This window comes from Scyliorhinus canicula, chromosome 20, assembly GCF_902713615.1.
Source record: "Scyliorhinus canicula chromosome 20, sScyCan1.1, whole genome shotgun sequence".
Taxonomy (NCBI): domain Eukaryota; kingdom Metazoa; phylum Chordata; class Chondrichthyes; order Carcharhiniformes; family Scyliorhinidae; genus Scyliorhinus; species Scyliorhinus canicula.
The window spans coordinates 43,641,107-43,658,664 of record NC_052165.1 but is presented as its reverse complement, the minus strand read 5'-3'; the positions used below and the strand labels follow the sequence as shown (position 1 = coordinate 43,658,664).

The 17,558-nt window shown below is 44.0% G+C and overlaps 1 protein-coding gene across 15 annotated transcripts in view; it reads right to left on the bottom strand.

The window, feature by feature from the left end:
• mybpc1 (myosin binding protein C1) overlaps window positions 1–17,558 on the bottom strand; it is a 175,020-nt gene that overhangs the window by 83,680 nt on the left and 73,782 nt on the right. For all 15 annotated transcript variants that reach the window (XM_038781127.1, XM_038781130.1, XM_038781128.1 and 12 more), the window contains 5 exons: window positions 13,135–13,183; window positions 6,937–6,951; window positions 5,350–5,409; window positions 2,329–2,495; window positions 707–839 (listed from right to left, as the gene is read on the bottom strand). In XM_038781127.1, coding sequence (XP_038637055.1) covers window positions 707–839; window positions 2,329–2,495; window positions 5,350–5,409; window positions 6,937–6,951; window positions 13,135–13,183 — 424 coding nt within the window. The remainder of the gene's footprint in view (window positions 1–706; window positions 840–2,328; window positions 2,496–5,349; window positions 5,410–6,936; window positions 6,952–13,134; window positions 13,184–17,558) is intronic.

Here is a 17,558-nt window from a genome sequence, read left to right as displayed (position 1 = left end):
ATGGGCCTTTCTGAACCACTGCAGTAGAGGTTTAATAGAATGAAATGTTGAACTAGACCACTCTCGACAGCTGCAGTCTGTGAGGTGATGTTGTTAGGTCGGGAATTCCATTATATGGGCCCAGGGATGGCAGAAAAGCAGCGCCCAAGGCAGCGCGGGGTGTAGTGTAAATGGAGAACTGGAGCTGGTAGCATTCCCATGCAATTGCTGCTGTTGATGGTTGAGGTTGTAGGGGAGGGAGATTCTGTGGAAATAAACTTCCAAACCAAATTCAACACATCCTTTCGCAGCATCACAACATCTACCTTACTTAATCTGCAATTCACCCAAAATTCATGTTACTTGCATTTTATCCCACAGTACTGAGGGAGTGCTGCATTGTCAAGGGGTTCAGTCTTTCCAAAAAGACATTAAACTGAGGCCCCCCCCCCCCCCCCCCTCCCCCCCACTTGCCGGCTCCTTAAAAGATCCCATAGCATAATTTCAAAGAAGATCATGTGTGGTCTCTCCAGTGATCTGGCCAATATTAAACTCTGAACCAACACCACTAATAAACACAAATCTGGTCATTGTCTCATTGTTTTTTAATGGGTGCTTGCCTACGAATTGGTTGCTGCATTTCCTACAAGTCTTTCTTTATATTCTGACTGAAAGTGAGATGGTTCAACATTAGCGCAGGAATAGAATGTTAAGACAAAATACTTACTTTGGACTTGGCCGGAGTTCTTGACCATTGCGATACCATTTTAGATCAACGGTTGGATCTGCCAAATCCACAACAAACCTTATCTTGTCACCTTTCTCCGCTTGGTACGCAGGCTCCAGGATCTTCGCAAAAGCTTTGTGCATAATTGATAGAAAAATTGATTTAAAAAACAAATGCGAAGCAAAGAGGTGATTTGGATTGTTATCTAGATTTTATTTATGAGGGAAGACAATTAAATAAAATTTGATATGATCCAGTAGATCAAGCCATAATCAATCTGGAGTACTGCATCTAGTGCGGGGCACCACACTTTAGGAAACATGTGATGGCATTAGAAAAATGTTGAAAGAATTCACAAATTTTACATTTACTTTTACACTTTTTATTGCTGTTATTTAGGTGGGCTCTTCAGCTGCCTGCAAGACCCCACAGATTGACATCTAAAAGTGTTCCAGAACTTCAATTATGTAGATTGGAGAGGTTGAAATTGTTTCTCTTGGCCAGGTGAGGGTTGAGAGGAAGTTTAATAGAGGCATCCAAAATCATGAGGGGTCTGGACAGAATAAATAGGGAGAAATTGTTCCCATTGGTGAAAGGATTGAAAATCAGAGGAGTCAGATTTAAGATAATTGTCAAGAGAAGCAAGAGTAAAAGACATTAGGCCATGATTGAAGTACGATTTTGGGCTTCTTATAGAAAGAATACTTTTCATTTCTATTGTTAAATTGGGCTGTTAATTTGCCAGCAGGACACCATAGATTAACATTGTAAATGGCTAGCTTCTGAGAGGGCAAGTAACCTATTCATTCTTAACTGACTACCGACCCGGTTTCCAATGGGCGGTCAGGATTAATTGATCCTGATGGTTCCAATTAATACCAGAACTGAAACTCAATACCTCGCTACGCATACTCTCTGCAAAACTATGAAGGAACTGTGTTACAGTGAAAGACATTTAAGAAGGGAATATTATGGTCAGGATCCGATTATTCTTGGTTAAGGTGTGAAAGAAATTGTCCAGCGATGAAGGACTTTAGTTATGTGGGAGAATTTGGCAGCAGAGGCAGTTCAGGGAGGATCTAACAGAGATTTGAAAGTTCCGAGGTGTTTTGATAGGGTAAATAAGGAGAAGGTATTTTCATTGGCAGGTGGGTTGTAACCAGAAGATACATATTTAAAGTGATTGACAAAAGAACCAGAGGAGGAGATGAGGAGAAGTTTTATTTTTATGCAGTGAACTTTTGTCATTGTAACATGTGCTGCCTGAAAGGAAGGTGGATGTAGATTCAAAAGGGAATTGGAAAGGTGATTGAAAAAAAACTGCAGGGTTTTAGGGAAACAGCAGGGTGTGGGGGGGAGAAGGGGTTGGGGAGTGGGGACTAAATTTGATAGCTTTTTCAAAGAGGTCATGATGGGCTGAATGGTCTCCTTCAGAGTTGTATTGTTCTATGATTCATTCATAGTGCATAAGTTCATAAGATATAGGAGCAGAATTAGGCCACTCGGCCCATTGAGTCTGCTTCGCCACTCTACCATGGCTGATAGGTTTCTCATCTGCTCATCATAGTGGCAATGAAAAAATGAAGCTGAGCCTCTTACATCTGAGCTTTAACGATACTTGCCGGCACTTTTTTTCTCTTCCCTCTTTATCCTCTTCAAGCGTTTCAGTAAACCCCTGAGGTCAGTGATTCCATGTTCAAAAGCTATTTTTTCATACTGGCTGGGTTGAGCATTTTTCAGCAGTTCCCAAACATCAAAATCAGGTTCTGTGCTTTCTTCCTTCATTTCCCTAACAATAAAAACAGGGTAAAAATACTAGTTTCAAATCCTTTGTTTCAGAGCTCTCCATGGCCTCGCTCCCTCTGTTTCTCTGTAACCACCTCCAGCTGCACAACCTTCTGAGATCTCTGCACTCCTCCCATTCTAGCCTCTTGGGGATATATGATTATCATCGCTCCACCAGTAGAGGCTGCACCTTAAGCTGCCTGAGCCCAAGACTGGCATTCCTGCCTAAACCTCTCTCCCCCCTCTCTGGTTCTCTACGATGCTCCAAACCATCAGTCACCTATTGTAATGTTTCCACACATGACTCTGTGTAAAACGTATTTGAGAACACTCCTATGAATATTTTGGCACTATGCAAAAATTCTTGTGCATGGATCTCCAAAGGATCACCGCCAGATTTGAAGGGCTGCACGGACTATACTTAGTCGACATTCTTTCTTGGCTATACGGCACTTTAGGAAAGCCCTAGCCTGTGCAAGATACTATATGTGAGATGTTCTTTCCAGATCCAGTTCGGTGCTAAGGTGTATTTATAGGAAAATCCATTGCAAGACAAATCCAGATTGTCCTTATAAAAGACCTTGGTGAGACTTCAGTTAGAATACTGTGTTCACTTTTGGTCTCTTCATACGTTGGGTGATATCGAGGTTTTCGAAAGGGGTACAGAGGAAGGCCACCAGACTAATCATCAGGTTGAAGCAAATTGTTAGCCAGATAGGTTCAGTGGGCTGGAATCATAACCATCAGAGATGTGTAGATATTTTGCCATTCGTTCCTCTCTCTCAAATTGGCAGGACTATTTAAATGAGGCTGGGTGATGTAGTGACTGGATTTCTATCATTGATGTCACGTTAATGCTGATGGAATATGATGGGCAAAATTCTCCACCTCACGACACCGCAAACACAAACCGCGGTCGGGAGACTGTTTAAAACTGAGGTCCATGCCCAGCGACAATTCGGACACCATGTTCCAGTCCCACGCTGGTAGCGATGACAAGGTTTGGCCCTGCGCCGGCGGTGGCATGCAAAACCGGCATTTTGCATGCATTTACATATGATTAGCATGTTTGACCCAGTATGCTCTGGGCCTCCGTGATGTAGCGGGGGGCTACTTGCTGACGGCTCCGTGGATTCGGGGTGTTCCCCCTCAGGATCAGGGTGGCCTGGCATGCGCCAGGTTCAGGAGGTGATTGATGGCCCACAAGCCCCCCTACAAGCACTGGCTCTTCAGGGGGTGCCCTTCATCAATTGGAAGAAGTGCTTCCAATCCCTGGATGTGCAGTTGGTGTGCAATCACAAGCTACACATCATGCACGTCTGTGCCCGATACCCAGTTGGGTGCTGAAGGGAGGGTAGAAGGCCGCTTGGAGAGCTGGGGGGGTGGATGTTCGTGTGGGGGCGGAAATGTCTCGGGGGTGCATTTGTGTCAGCTTTCCCGTGCTGTCCCATGTAGGTCATTGGCCTTCTTGCGACACTAGAGGCGAGTCCTCCTGGCCACGCTTTCCGAGCTGACGGTCGCTGCCACTTGGTTTCAGGTGGCACTGGTTGCCCTGTGGCTGGCTGCCTTGTGGCTCACCCTCCGGGACCTTCCGGGACCCTCCGGGGAACAGGGCATCCTTTCTGGCCTCCACAGCATCTAGAAGCATCCACAGGTCCACGTCTCCAAATCTTGGGACCGGTTTTCACGGCACCATGGCTGTGAGCTGAGTGTGGCTGGCTATGTAAGTGCTGTTTAAGTGCTGTCTGACCTTGTTAATGGGAGGCCGATACACAGTTCTGGTAAATTGTCTGGTGACCCTTCATTTGCGGCATGAAGACCTTGGGGCCTCATTAAGTGGACCAATTAATAAGCCGAGCGCCGGGAAGCTCGCGGCAGTTCCAGCTCGCTACCACACTCAGAAATCCTTCCGGAGAATAGCAGTCTAGGTGTCATTGAATAGTGGTGGGGAGCTCGCGGCAAAGTGGTTAGCACTGCTGCCTACGTGCTGAGGACCCGGTTTGATCCCGGCCCTGGGTCACTGTCTGTGTGGAGTTTGCAGATTCTCCCCCACAACCCAGAGATGTACAGGTTAGGTGGATTGGCCTGCTAAATTGCCCCTTAATTGGAAAAAATAATTGGATACACTAAATTTATTTTTAAAAAACAAATGAACTTAGAAATTTTCCACTGAATTCCAGCCTTTAGTTTCCCAAATGGAGAATCTCGTCCGATGTATTAAAACTGACCCTTAACTTTACTAAAGGTAGAGAGGTGCATTAACAAAGCGTTCTCCAAAAGGATATTTCCTCAGTTGATTTCAATCAACTTTTTCTTTCTTAGTTCAATTCTGGTGATGGGTTCACTGTCTGTCTTTCGACAATCTGTAACTTCTTTACTTTTCATTTCTCTGAAGGCTCCCAGCGGAACTCCACGCAGGTCTTTGGGTGAGCTTGTACTTGCTAATAATTAGATTTTATCTACAACGGTGGTATCATAGTCATTTACACCACTGAGACACAAGGCCCCAGGGCTTGGACCCTGCTCCAGTTAGTCCCAAAGATCCAGCTTGGAATTTTGGGGTTACAACCATAAGACCATTAGACCATAGGATGGCAGCAGACTCATGTCCAGTTGGTGTGGATGCCCCCTCCACCTGCCATTGTATGTGTACTGGGATCCCATTAAACCCTCGCTAAATTCCCTTTCAATTGTTGTGGTTTCTTATGGCCACAGAAGGTGTGTTCACATTGCCGACTGTTAAATCAGCTCACAAATCCTTCCATAGCTTCACACCATTCTTCAAATTAAAAAAAAATTCCAAAATATTAGGGTCACCAAAGTAACACCTATAATTTACTGAAACTGAAATATCTTACCGGTGTTTTAGCAATCCGCTGAAATCAAGTTCTCCTGCATCATCTTGACCATCACCGCCACTTTTAACAGAGAAAGGAAAAAGATTGAGGCTTTTTAGAATCAGGTCAAAGAGAAATCGAAATAAGAATAAATAAAAGGTTGACTGATTTCCATCTGCTCCGTTCCATCTCAGTTGGTACGCACTTGGCGTGCTAAAGAGAAAATTAAATAGCAGATTCGAAAGTTAACGTGTCTACCAACATCTTCAAGTTCACACAATGCAAAAATCACAAAACAAAAAGAGCATGTGACTGATTAATTATTCAAATTGAAATTAAATTCTAAATTAGACAAGCTGCCTGCTCCCAAAACCATCTTGAGTCTAAAGGTGTTCATCAACTCTTGAAATCCAGTCGTTTAAATAAAATAACTTTCCAAAACATAAATGAAAGTATTTTTAACCACCGTGCATTCCACATGTTGTGCATGTTCAGATTTTGAGAATTAGCTTGGCATGCACATTTACAGAAATTTGGAACATCATTATCCTACACCTCACGTAGTTCATGGAACATTCATTTGATACTTGTGAACTCTCTTTTGTTTTGAGGGACTAATTGTTTCTGGTAATGTGATGGACCATACATTTTAATTGTGGTAATCAATGGTCCAGGAATTGAGAAGGTGCCTGAATCAGTCAAGCCAAGGTTTGAATCCATGAACCACTTGGGTGGATTGTCATGATGTCCATTTGCAGATCACCCACGGAAATTCATGACATTTTCACTGACGATCATGAATGATCTTTGATCGATTCAAAGACCCAACACCCGCAACCAAGAAATACCTTAAAGCAATCAAGAACAGCATTCAGCAAACTGGCCACAGCATCACACTGTGTCCCATGTGTTAATTGGTATAGTATGATAATTGGTCATAAGAGTGACGAGACAATAATTACCATAAATTCTGGTGCATAAGTTACATCTGTTTTTCAGAACTTCCACATATCAGAAGAAAGTAATATGCAAGAGCTTATCGTGTGAACGAGTGTGGGGCAGTTGCTTAGAATTCAGACTTTCTAAGGATTAAACTTTTTAAAAAGATATTAGTGAGATTAGTGAACCAACCCACATACTGACCAATGAAGATTTACGATCAGAAAGCTGCTCAGAACAACACTGCTTGAAGTCGAAATTCACCAATACAAGGAATTGGAGCACATGTGTTCAATATTGCAGTCAATGATCAAAGATTGCTGAGCGACAAGACAGGCAGCAAAATCTTGTCATTTTAAGAATCAAGAGTTGAGAAGATTTGACGTCTGCTCAGGACAGCAGCCGACAATTTTGGGTTAATCTCCACACGGTGCGGCTAAGAATTCATTCAATTACACAGTGGTGGAAAGATCAGTTTGAACAAACAGTCCCTTTTGCCACCAATCCATTGAAAGGCAAGACACAAGATGCTGGTGGAATTATTAAGTAAACTGAAGATTACATATAAAGTATATGTAGGTCTCTCTCATGCGATCCAGGCAAATAAGAGGGATAAGGAGTTTCTGTCCTCCGAGGGTACCGTAACAGAATGCTGAAAGACCTCCTTACCTTACTGGTGCAGCCCTATGATTGAAAGAAGACAAAATAATAGATATTTCAGAGATGAACTTTATGTAGGTAACCAAAGAAATAAAGTTATTCGAGGCCAATAAAGGCCAGGCACATGGGCCAGCACTGTTAAACAAGAACAACCACTCAGCAGCCAAAACCTATACAGATACTGTGTAACAATGGATGAAGTAAACATTGTAAACATTGTAAGGGAGGAAATGTTAGAGTGTTTGACATCTGATAATTGCCCGACTTGGATGAAATATAACCCAGTTGCTAAAAGAAGCACGCGAGGAAATTGTGGAGGCTTGGACCATCATATTTCAATCCCCCCTGACTACAGGAGTGGTGCCATCGAATTGGAGGGCTGCCAACATCGTACATGGTTTAAAAAGGGAGGAAGGGATAATCTGTATAATTATACACCAGTATCTTAACTTTTCTTGCGGGCACATTATTGCAATTCTGAGGGACAGTATAAACAGTCACTTACAAACACATAGTGCAGAATCTTACCATATTTCTTCAAACTGTCGATTCCAGTAAGAAAACCAGTGTGAATCCAGTGGGAAATCCCCTGGAATATTGAGCCTCTGTAAATATTTTTTTCTAACCATGTAAATCACATCACGCTTGTGGCAGCCTGCCAATGATTTGCTCCAGGACAACTTAATCTCTACAGTCAGTAGGGCGCTCTTTATAAAAGCCTTCCCAACACTCCCCAGTGCATGTTCCAGATCCAGTCCGGGGGATGGTTGCCAGGAAGCCAGCACCAAGATTCTGTGACGAGTCCTGGCCAAACTCCTGGATGGTGTGCAGCAGAGGCCGCACATCACATACCCGTGTTCCTGCAGACGTCCACCTGCCAAGGTCACCAACCCCGTTTGAGATATAGTTGCAGCCTTAGTGAGTGCCAGCTTACTGCAGAAGAGGATGGAGCAACAATGCCTCAAGAAGATGAATGACCTCCTTCGCACACCAGGGTAAATGTGCCGCCTCATGTCTCTCGCTGCACCCCTTCAAAGACCCTTCACAGCTCTACAGTGATCTCATACCCAGCCATATCACAGTTTCCCGACACCTATCATGCAGCCCTCACTCCCCCGCAACCCTCTCCCTCCAATCCCCTTGCTCCACCGAGTAGCTAATCTGCTCCTCACATCCCCACTCCCACGCAAGACCCACGCATGCCAGACTTCATCAGCATCTGTGATGGCAGGACCCCCACCTACACTCTCCCCATCTGCCTCTTTGCAGGATAAACTTCAGCATAACCACCATGAATGGTCACAGCCAGCCAGAGACATGCCCGAACTGAGATGCCTCATACCTTTTGAGAAAAGAGCCATTGAATTAGCCAGTGATCGCAGGATCCCAAGTATTGTTAGGACACCCTGGGCTAGTACGCGATCAACCTCAGCCCCACTTGACCTGCAGTCGCAATGCAGGTGAAATTAGATTTTATATTAATATCCGTGGCTTTGGTTGAGTTAAATTGACCATAGCCACCAGATTTGTAAAGTTTAAATACAAGTAACCTTTTATTATTGACAGTAATTCTAAATTAAACAGACAGAAAAATGTAACTGCCTACATAATACCTGATTCCTAACCCCCCCCCCCCCCCCCCCCTTTTAACTATCCTCCTATCTCTCTATACACACACAGACAAACAACGCAGGAAAAAAGGTGGTTTCAAGAAAATTATAATAAGATAAAAGGATAAGGATCTTTGATTCAGATGGATATCTTCCAGTTAGTTTCTTTCTCAAGTTTTGACCTTCAGTTAGGCAATTTCTTTTCCTTCAGCTGGTAATTCACTGCAGACCCACGGAGACGGCAGGCAACCAACAACAGAGAGAGGGAGAGGCACTGCTCCTCTTCCTTCGAGGGTCCAGAGGCTTCTCTGCCAAAGTTGTCCATTTTCTCTGTACATTCAGGATTATTTCATGTTTACAGCAAAGATATGCCAGGCATTCACTGTTTTTAGAACAATAAAGCAGTTCTTTCAGCAAGGGAGAGAGTGTGTTCTTTCTCTTTCGAAGATCTAATCACTTCCGATTATTGTCAGGCAGAACACTGTCCCCAGCCAACCCATCAGTTTCCAGTGAGCCAATCTAACTAGCAGCCCACAATGATGTGGGACACCCTCTGTGAGCTGTGTTAGAGGGACTAGTCCAGGCACTGGAACTGCATCTTCAGCAGTTTAATTGCCTGCTTGACCAGCATGCACATTTATGCATGCGCCTTGTTACAGCGAGTCTCAGCGGGTGTTTGTGGCCTCTGAACTGGCATCATCAGCTACCTGTTGAGGGGATACGTCCTGCACCCACGGAGCCATGCCTCCAGCTAGGATCTGCGAGTGCCCCAAGATGTTACTGTCATGAGAAATGGCACATACCTGTGTGATGCATATAATGTGCTCACAGGTGATTTGGACATTGAGCGAGTGGTATCCCTTGTGGTTCATGAATGGCATGCATGCGGCCATGGAGACCACAGAGCCACGTGGGTGTAGTTGATGACACCTTGTATGGATCGTAGCAAGCCTTTTGGCAATGTCACATAATTGGCTGGTCAAAAAGGTAAAATCCCTTGTGCTTCCAAGGAAAGTGGCAAATTGAATCCAAAATTGCCTTACTGGCAGGAAGCAAAGGATAAAGGTTGGCGGAACCTTTTGCTAGTGGATGGCTGTTACCAGTGGGGTTCCGTAGGATTTGGTACTTTGTCCTTTGTTGTTTTATAGTCTAGTTTAATGATCTGTAGGGGGCACCATTATTCCCCCCACCCAACAACCAATGAAAATCTCTTCAGATCTTGCTGTAGATGGTTGCTCATCTCATTCTCACCCACTTTAGTAGCTGTTCTGTACCCAGTTGCCTTTCATTGCTTTAGTGGAAGAGATGGAAACATCCTCACAACCAGCCTCATTGATTGGAAAGGATTCCTCATTTAACTTTCACTTGGTCCTTCCTGATTCCTCCTGCATTTGTTCAGCTTCACACCAAGAACATTTGGGAATTATTTTCTACTTCCTAGATCATCATATAATCCCTTTTCCAAAGTATCCCAGCAACTCAGTTGCCAATGGGCAGTGACCCTGAGATACTGCATAGACGACCAATATGTTGCTTCTAATTCAAATGCATTCATACCACATGTCATGGTCTGGACATACCTGGGGAGGTGGTGGCTTAGTGGTATTGTCACTGGACCAGTAAAGCCCAGAGTACTGTGGGGTCCCAGGTTCAAATCCCGCCACTGCAGATGTTGAAATTTGAATTTAATAAAAATCTGGAATTAAAAGTCTAGTGATGACCATGAATTGTCAATTGTTGTAAAAACCCATCTGGTTCACTAATGTCCTTTAGGGAACGAAATCTGTCATTTTTTACCTGGTCTAGTCTACATGTGAATCCAGACCCACAGCAATGTGGTTGACTCTTAACTGCCCAATCAATTGGGGATGGGCAATAAATGCTGGCACAACCTGCAATGAACGAATTTTAAAAACCCTCTCCGTTTGCAATGTCAAAGAATTAGTGGTTGAATTCTCCATTTCAGCGGCTAAGTGCCGGCTCAAATGGAGAATTTCCGCCGAAAAAGTTGGCGATTCCAGGTCTGGTGAGGGGCGAGCAGCTGCGACGGGTGAAACTCCTGTGCCGAAAGGGGAGTGAGAATGGCGGTGTCCTTGGACGCACATGCGCATGTCTGACGACCTGCAGCAGTTGCACTGTACAACATGGTGCCGGCCCTGCCTGGACACGACCCGCCATTCGTGACCCCATAGGCCACCCCGACCACCCCACACCAGTGCCCCCAGTCCTCACAGAAGCCCCCCCACCGGCACGGATCCCAGCCAGGTGTGGTGGCACTAGACCCAGTCCGCTGCCGCAATGCCGGATTCCCGACTAGTGAGACCACGAGTGTCCCGCGCCGTTGGAACTCAATCCAATCAGGGGTGGAGCATCACAGAAAGGCCTGTCGATGACTCGCCAATGCCATTGCAATGCCGTGTGGTGCCTGATGCGATTGCACCATTTCCAAGGGTGAGGAGCATGGCTGATCGCCGTCAAACCAACGCAAGTGCCGATTTGAGCGTCAGAGTCAATTCTCTGCCTGATCGCCGATCACAGTATCTGCTGGCGTCGGGCAACAGAGAATCCAGCCCTAGATTTTTCTGAATGATTTCCAATCCCATTTTGTTGCATTTTGACCGTAAGAAATCATATATCCTCCAACATCACCTGGCAAGACTGAAGTTCTAGTTGGGCACTGACATCTTTGTCATGCTGCAGTACTTGCTTCAGACATCTCTTCAGGTCTTGAGTCTACATCTTTGTGCCTGTCTACTTTACCAGATAATGTATCCCAGAATGCCACACCTTCCAAGGAGACATCGATTTGTGCAATAGCTGGAATCTTCATTTCTACATTAATTGCACCTACTTCTTGAAACAATTAACTCAACACTTGTGAGTAAAACCATTAGCTTTGGACCCTTTTCAGTGGCCATTACTGCTCTTGTAGATAGATTTGTTCCACTAGAGATCCACGTATTCTGCTGTCGTCCCTATGGTTACTATGTCACTTCCGGGTACTAAGATGCATCCAATATTTACTCCACCCTCTCTGATGGCCATCAGACCGTGTCTGTGACTGATTCTCCAGAGCTGAAGCCAGTGAGGACTGAAATTGGGAAGCCGAGGACGATATGAAATCTTGGGCTCTCTCTCAAAAGACTGTGGTCAATTGAAATTTTCAAGACTGTGCTTGATAGAGTAATGGGTATTGAAGCATAAGAATATAAGAATTAGGAGTAGACCAGATGCTCTGTTGAGCCCGCTCTACCATTTCATAGGATCATGGCTGATCTTCTTCCCCAACTCTTCTTTCCTGCCCACTCCCCAGATCTCTTGATTACCTGAGAGAAGAAAAATCTGTCTATTTCATCCTTGACAATATTCAACAATGAGGTATTCACAAGCCTTTGGAGTAGACAATTCCAAATATTCACAACCCTCCGAGTGAAGAAATTTCTTCTCATCTATATGATCGACCTATTATCCTGAGACTTTGACTCAATATTCAAGATTTTCCAACCAGGGGAAACAACCTCTCAATTTCTATTGTGTGAATCCCCAATGGATCAATTTGAAATGAAGGTGGCTAACTTGAATTGAGCTACAGATCAGCCATGATCTAATGGAATGGTGGAACTGGCCTTTGGGGCAGAATGGGCTCCTTCTGTTCCTACATGCTTGTATAAGGACTCGTACACAAGTTTGGTGACTTTGTTGACTCACTCTTTTTTTCAGATGTTACAGGAACTTAAACATCAAGACCTCTTTCCCTCAACGGTTGCTTGACAATCTAGGTGCTAACTACTGTGATATTTATGTGGCTGTCAATCACGAAACAATATATACCAAACTCAAAACTTTCACAATAAAGCTGCCTTTAGTGTATCCGAGCATGGAATCTCTTAAAGGAAACATTCCCTCACATCTGCTTCACCCAGCATACAATTTTGTTTTAAACTTACGAGGGTTTCTGCTGGAGGCAGAGAGATCCGGATGACATACAGTGTGCACAGTCATCTGCAAGGTTTTTTGATAAAGGAGAAACTGTATCCACTTGTGGGTACCCGAGGACACAGATTTAAGATGAAAAGAACCAGAGGAAATACGAGGACATTTAATTCTAACGCAGTGAGATGTTGTGATCTAGAATGTGCTGCCTGACAGGGCGCTGGAAGCAAATTCAATAATAACCTTCAAAGGGGAATTAGATAAATACTTGAAAAATATATAGAGGTGAATAGTATAGATACATTAAAGACGAAGTTGAATGTGAGGGAGAAAGAAGTAGAACGATATGTTGATGGGGTGAGATGAAGCAAGGAGGGAGGAAGCTCATGTGGAACATAAACACCAACACGGTATGTTTGACTAAATGGCTTATTCTGTGCTCAAACATCTATGCTATACAACGCATGGATGGAAAAAGTTGCAAGGCTATGGGAGAAGAACAGGGAAGTGAGATCAATTAGAACAAAACAAAATGCTGGGTCCAATAACCTTCTTCTGTGTGCTGCATGATTCAAAGATTTATGAAGTGGTCTGAATAGTATTGATGAATAAGGGTCGGGACACAGGAAACTCCCGGGTGCAACAGAAGTTTTATTGTAGTTACCTGCGTTTAAAGGCAGCACGGATATCAATCTGCTGAACTTCTGGGGCCTCTGCAAAAAGAATTCAAATAAAATTTCCATAAACACTTTAATCACAGAAAGTGGTTCATCTTCAAAGACTGTGAACATTTGATCGGAAAACAATGGCAGGTTTAAGGGAATTAGATTTATATTGGTGAACATTAGAAATAAAGAACAGTTTTAGGTGTGTTTACGTTAATGTTTCTGTGCCTGGGAGGGTAAAACCTATATTTAGATTTATGGTGGAAAAAGGGTTTTGTATATGTGGGGATGTGTGTGGTTAAGTTCCATCTGTGATCCTATTGTGCTGAGAGAGGGCTACGGCGTGAAGAATAAATAGGTCAGCAGAGGTATGTGGGCATTGCTTAGCAACTGGGGCTTGCAAGGTAGAGAAGCTTTAAATTTTAGTTTAGCTAATTTGATTGCAGTTGAAGGTAACTAGTGAGACAGAAGGCAGCTCTCACAGCTCATCTAGAAGTAGTGATTTAAAAGGCTAAAGAGGAAATAAATCTCCAAGCTTTACTAGAAGAAAAGCCATGGAAAATGGTTAAGGAAACAAGTGCAGAGACCTGAAAATCAGCTTGTTAAGGAAACTAGAGGAATAAAGAGGTTTCCAGGAGGTCTGAGCTTAAAGGTATTAGAATAGAGGACTGTTCAGTAAAGGCAGACAAAGATGAGATTTTCAGGTTTGTGAAGTCTTACTACAGCCTGTAGAATGTGAGTTGAAATAACTATGGAAATTGATAATAATAATAACCTTTTATTGTCACAAGTGTGAAGTTACTGTGAAAAGCCCCTAGTCGCCACATTCTGGCGCCAGTTCGAGTAAACTGGTACTGGAACTGAAGCCGCACTGCTGGCCTTGTTCTGCATCACAAACCAGCTGTCCAGCCCACTAATAGGTGGATCTCGGAGTTTGTGTAAAAGCATTTAAGATACCTAAAAGTTGCTGGTGTAAAATTCTGGACTTGATTCGCTGTTTAAAATGGAGCAGAAGTTTGGGTTAAAAGAGCCATTTGTAAAACCTGGACTGGCTTTCGGAATGCAAGCCGCAAAGGAAAAGCATAATTATGAGTGAAGATTTCAAAGCGTATTTTTGGACGTGGTGTTTGGAAACTCTCATGTGACAATCACCCAGGGTGATTCTGAGGAGACAGCCACAAACATTCACTTGGGGTGGAGTGGAGAGTGTATTTTCCCACAGTCATCCTGTGTGCTTAAAAGGGACTTTGTGTTAATGAGACCATTGTCATTTAAATTGTCCTCTGTAATCCGTGTTAATCCTAAAACATGTCTGTAATTGTTAAGCCAAGGGGGAGTAAAGGTGTATTGTATCATAAACTAACTTTTTATTTTGATGAATTTTTTTTCTTGACGTTAAAACAAATTAGCGGTCCTCTGTTCTTCCATGTTGATTAAAAAAAATTCACGGGGTGAGATTTTGTGACTGTTCCCATCAACGTGATGCTCTGGTCCTGCTGACAGCGCACCCCCACAGCAAGTTTCCTGAAATGCGAGGGTTCCATTCTGGGATCTTCCTGTCCAGTTATATCTTCCTGTCCGGTGGTAGTGGGGAAAATTCTTGAATCCATTATGAAATGAAAATGAAATGAAAGTCGCTTAGGGCAGCACGGTAGCATGGTGGTTAGCATAAATGCTTCACAGCTCCAGGGTCCCAGGTTCAGTTCCCGGCTGGGTCACTGTCTGTGCGGAGTCTGCACGTCCTCCCCGTGTGTGCGTGGGTTTCCTCCGGGTGCTCCGGTTTCCTCCCACAGTCCAAAGATGTGCAGGTTAGGTGGATTGGCCGTGATACATTGCCCGTAGTGTCCTAAAAAGTAAGGTTAAGGGGGGGGTTGTTGGGTTACGGGTATAGGGTGGATACGTGGGTTTGAGTAGGGTGATCATTGCTCGGCACAACATCGAGGGCCGAAGGGCCTGTTCTGTGCTGTACTGTTCTATGTTCTATGTATTGTCACATGTAGGCTTCAAATGAAGTTACTGTGAAAAGCCCCTAGTCGCCACATTCCGGCGCCTATTTGGGGAGGCTGGTACGGGAATTGAAATGTGCTGCTGGCCTGCCTTGGTCTGCTTTCAAAGCCTCAAGGACTTTATAGCGGAACATTTAGAATACAGTGGCAGGATCAGTCAGAGTCAACATGGATTTATGAAGGGAAAATCATGCTTGACAAATCTGTTGGAATTCTTTGGAGATTAAACCAGTACAGTTGACAAGGGGGAGCCAGTTGTGGTATATTTGGACTTACTGAAGGCGTTTGACAAAGTCCTGCATAAGAGATTATTGTGCAAAATCAAAACTCATGGGATTAGTGGAAGTGTATTGAGGTGGATAGAAAACTGGTTGGCAGAGAGGAAACAAAGATTAGGAATTAATGGATCCTTTTCAAATTGGCAGGCAGTAACTAGTGGGGTGCCACAGGAATCGGTGCTGGGACCCCAGCTATTCACAATATATATTAATGATTTGGATGAGGGAACAAAATGCAACATCTCAAAGTTTGCAGATGATACCAAGTTGGGTGGGAGGGTGAACTGTCACGAAGATGCAGAGATCCTACAGCATGTTCTGGACAGGTTGGGCGAGTGGGAAAACCAATGGCAGATGCAGTGTAATTTGGATAAGTGTGAGGTTATTCACTTTAGAAGCAAAAACAGGAAGGGAGGTTACCACCTGAATGGTTGTAAATTGGGAGAGGGAGGTGCGACTGTCCTTGTGCACCAATTGCTGAAGGTAAGCATGCAGGTGCAGCAGGAGGTAAAGAAGGCTAATGGTATGTTGGCCTTCATTGCGAGAGATTTTGAGTACAGAAGCAGGGATGTGTTGCTGCAATTATACAAGGCCATGGTGAGGCCGCATCGAGAATATTGTGAGCAGTTTTGGTTTCCTTTTCTGAGGAAGGATGTATTTGCTCCAGAGAGAGTGCAGCAAAGGTTTACCAGACTGATTCCAGGGATGGCAGGACTGTCATATGAGGAAAGATTGACGAGGTTAGGATTGCTCTCGCTGGAGTTCAGAAGAATGAGGGGAGATCTCATAGATATATAATATTCTAACAGGACTAGACAGGGTAGATATAGGGAAGATGTTCCCAATGGTTAATGTGTCCAGAACCAGGTGTCACAGTCTGAGGATTCAGGGTAAACCAAAGAGTGGTGAGTTTGTGGAATTCATTACTGCAGGAAGTAGTTGATGCTAAAACATTGCATGTATTCAAGAGGCGGTTATGGGGAGAAGGCAGGAGAATGGGGTGAGAAAAATATCAGTGATGACTGAATGGCGGAACAGACTCGATGGGACGAGTGGCTTAATTCAGCTCCTATTTCTTATGGTCTATAGCACTTGGGGAGAATGGGATCAAAGGCTATTGGGAGAAAACAGGATTAGGCTAATGAATTGGATGATCAGCCATGATCGTGATAAATGGCGGAGCAGATTCAAGGGGCCAATATGCCTCCTCTTGCTCCTATCTTCTATGTGTCTATGTATCTAACAACAACTGTGATTATAACACATTCCAGGAAAACGTTTTTCTTAAATCACTGTCCCCCAGCAAGGACTCCGATTGCTCCTGTTCATGGATAAGACAGCATTTTCCAAGAAAATGTGATCCAGTGTATTGCTGTGATACCTCCTTCATATTTGTGAATTGGGCACTGAGATTATCATATGTGTTTGTTCTGAGCATACTGGAGAAGTTTTATTTCCCATTTGTGCATCAGGTATCTGCATCTGTCATGGTTTATGTGAATAGAGATTGCTAGGCATTTAGGTTCTAAGGGAATTCAGGGATAAGGGAATAGTTTGGGATGGTGAAGTTGAGTCAAATAGCTCCCATTTCTTATGCTTCTATGGATATGGTTTAGGGTTGCCCATGAGCTGCCCAGAAGATGGGAACCAGGGATCACCGACAAGTTTATTTCATGTGAATTCCATTCAGCTTTCCAAGATTTATCAGGGCTGAAGTCGCACTGTCGAAGGATAAGCTCACGGTCCAAAAGCATGTGTGTTCACAAGGGCTTGTGTGACTTCAAGCAATGTTCTGGGACATTGCTGAGGTCCTGGTGCCTGGAAAGATATTTGCTTTCCTTGATGTACTGGATGCCCCAGAGGATTACAGCATCTTGGATAATGTATATGCGAATGGTATGCAACAGCACAGCAGCCAGAGCATTGAGGTCAACTTGAGACTTCCTGTGACACACAGTATGGCAATGTTCATTTGGACATCAACCATTCGGCTGTGACTACTTCTGGTCCATATTAGTGCACAGTATTCAGCTAGAGAGTAAACTCTTTTTAATTGATTACCATTGGCTGATCTGCCCTTCGTACAGAAGACCTGTGACCAGGAGTAAACTGAAGTCCGACAATGGTCCCTGTGAACCG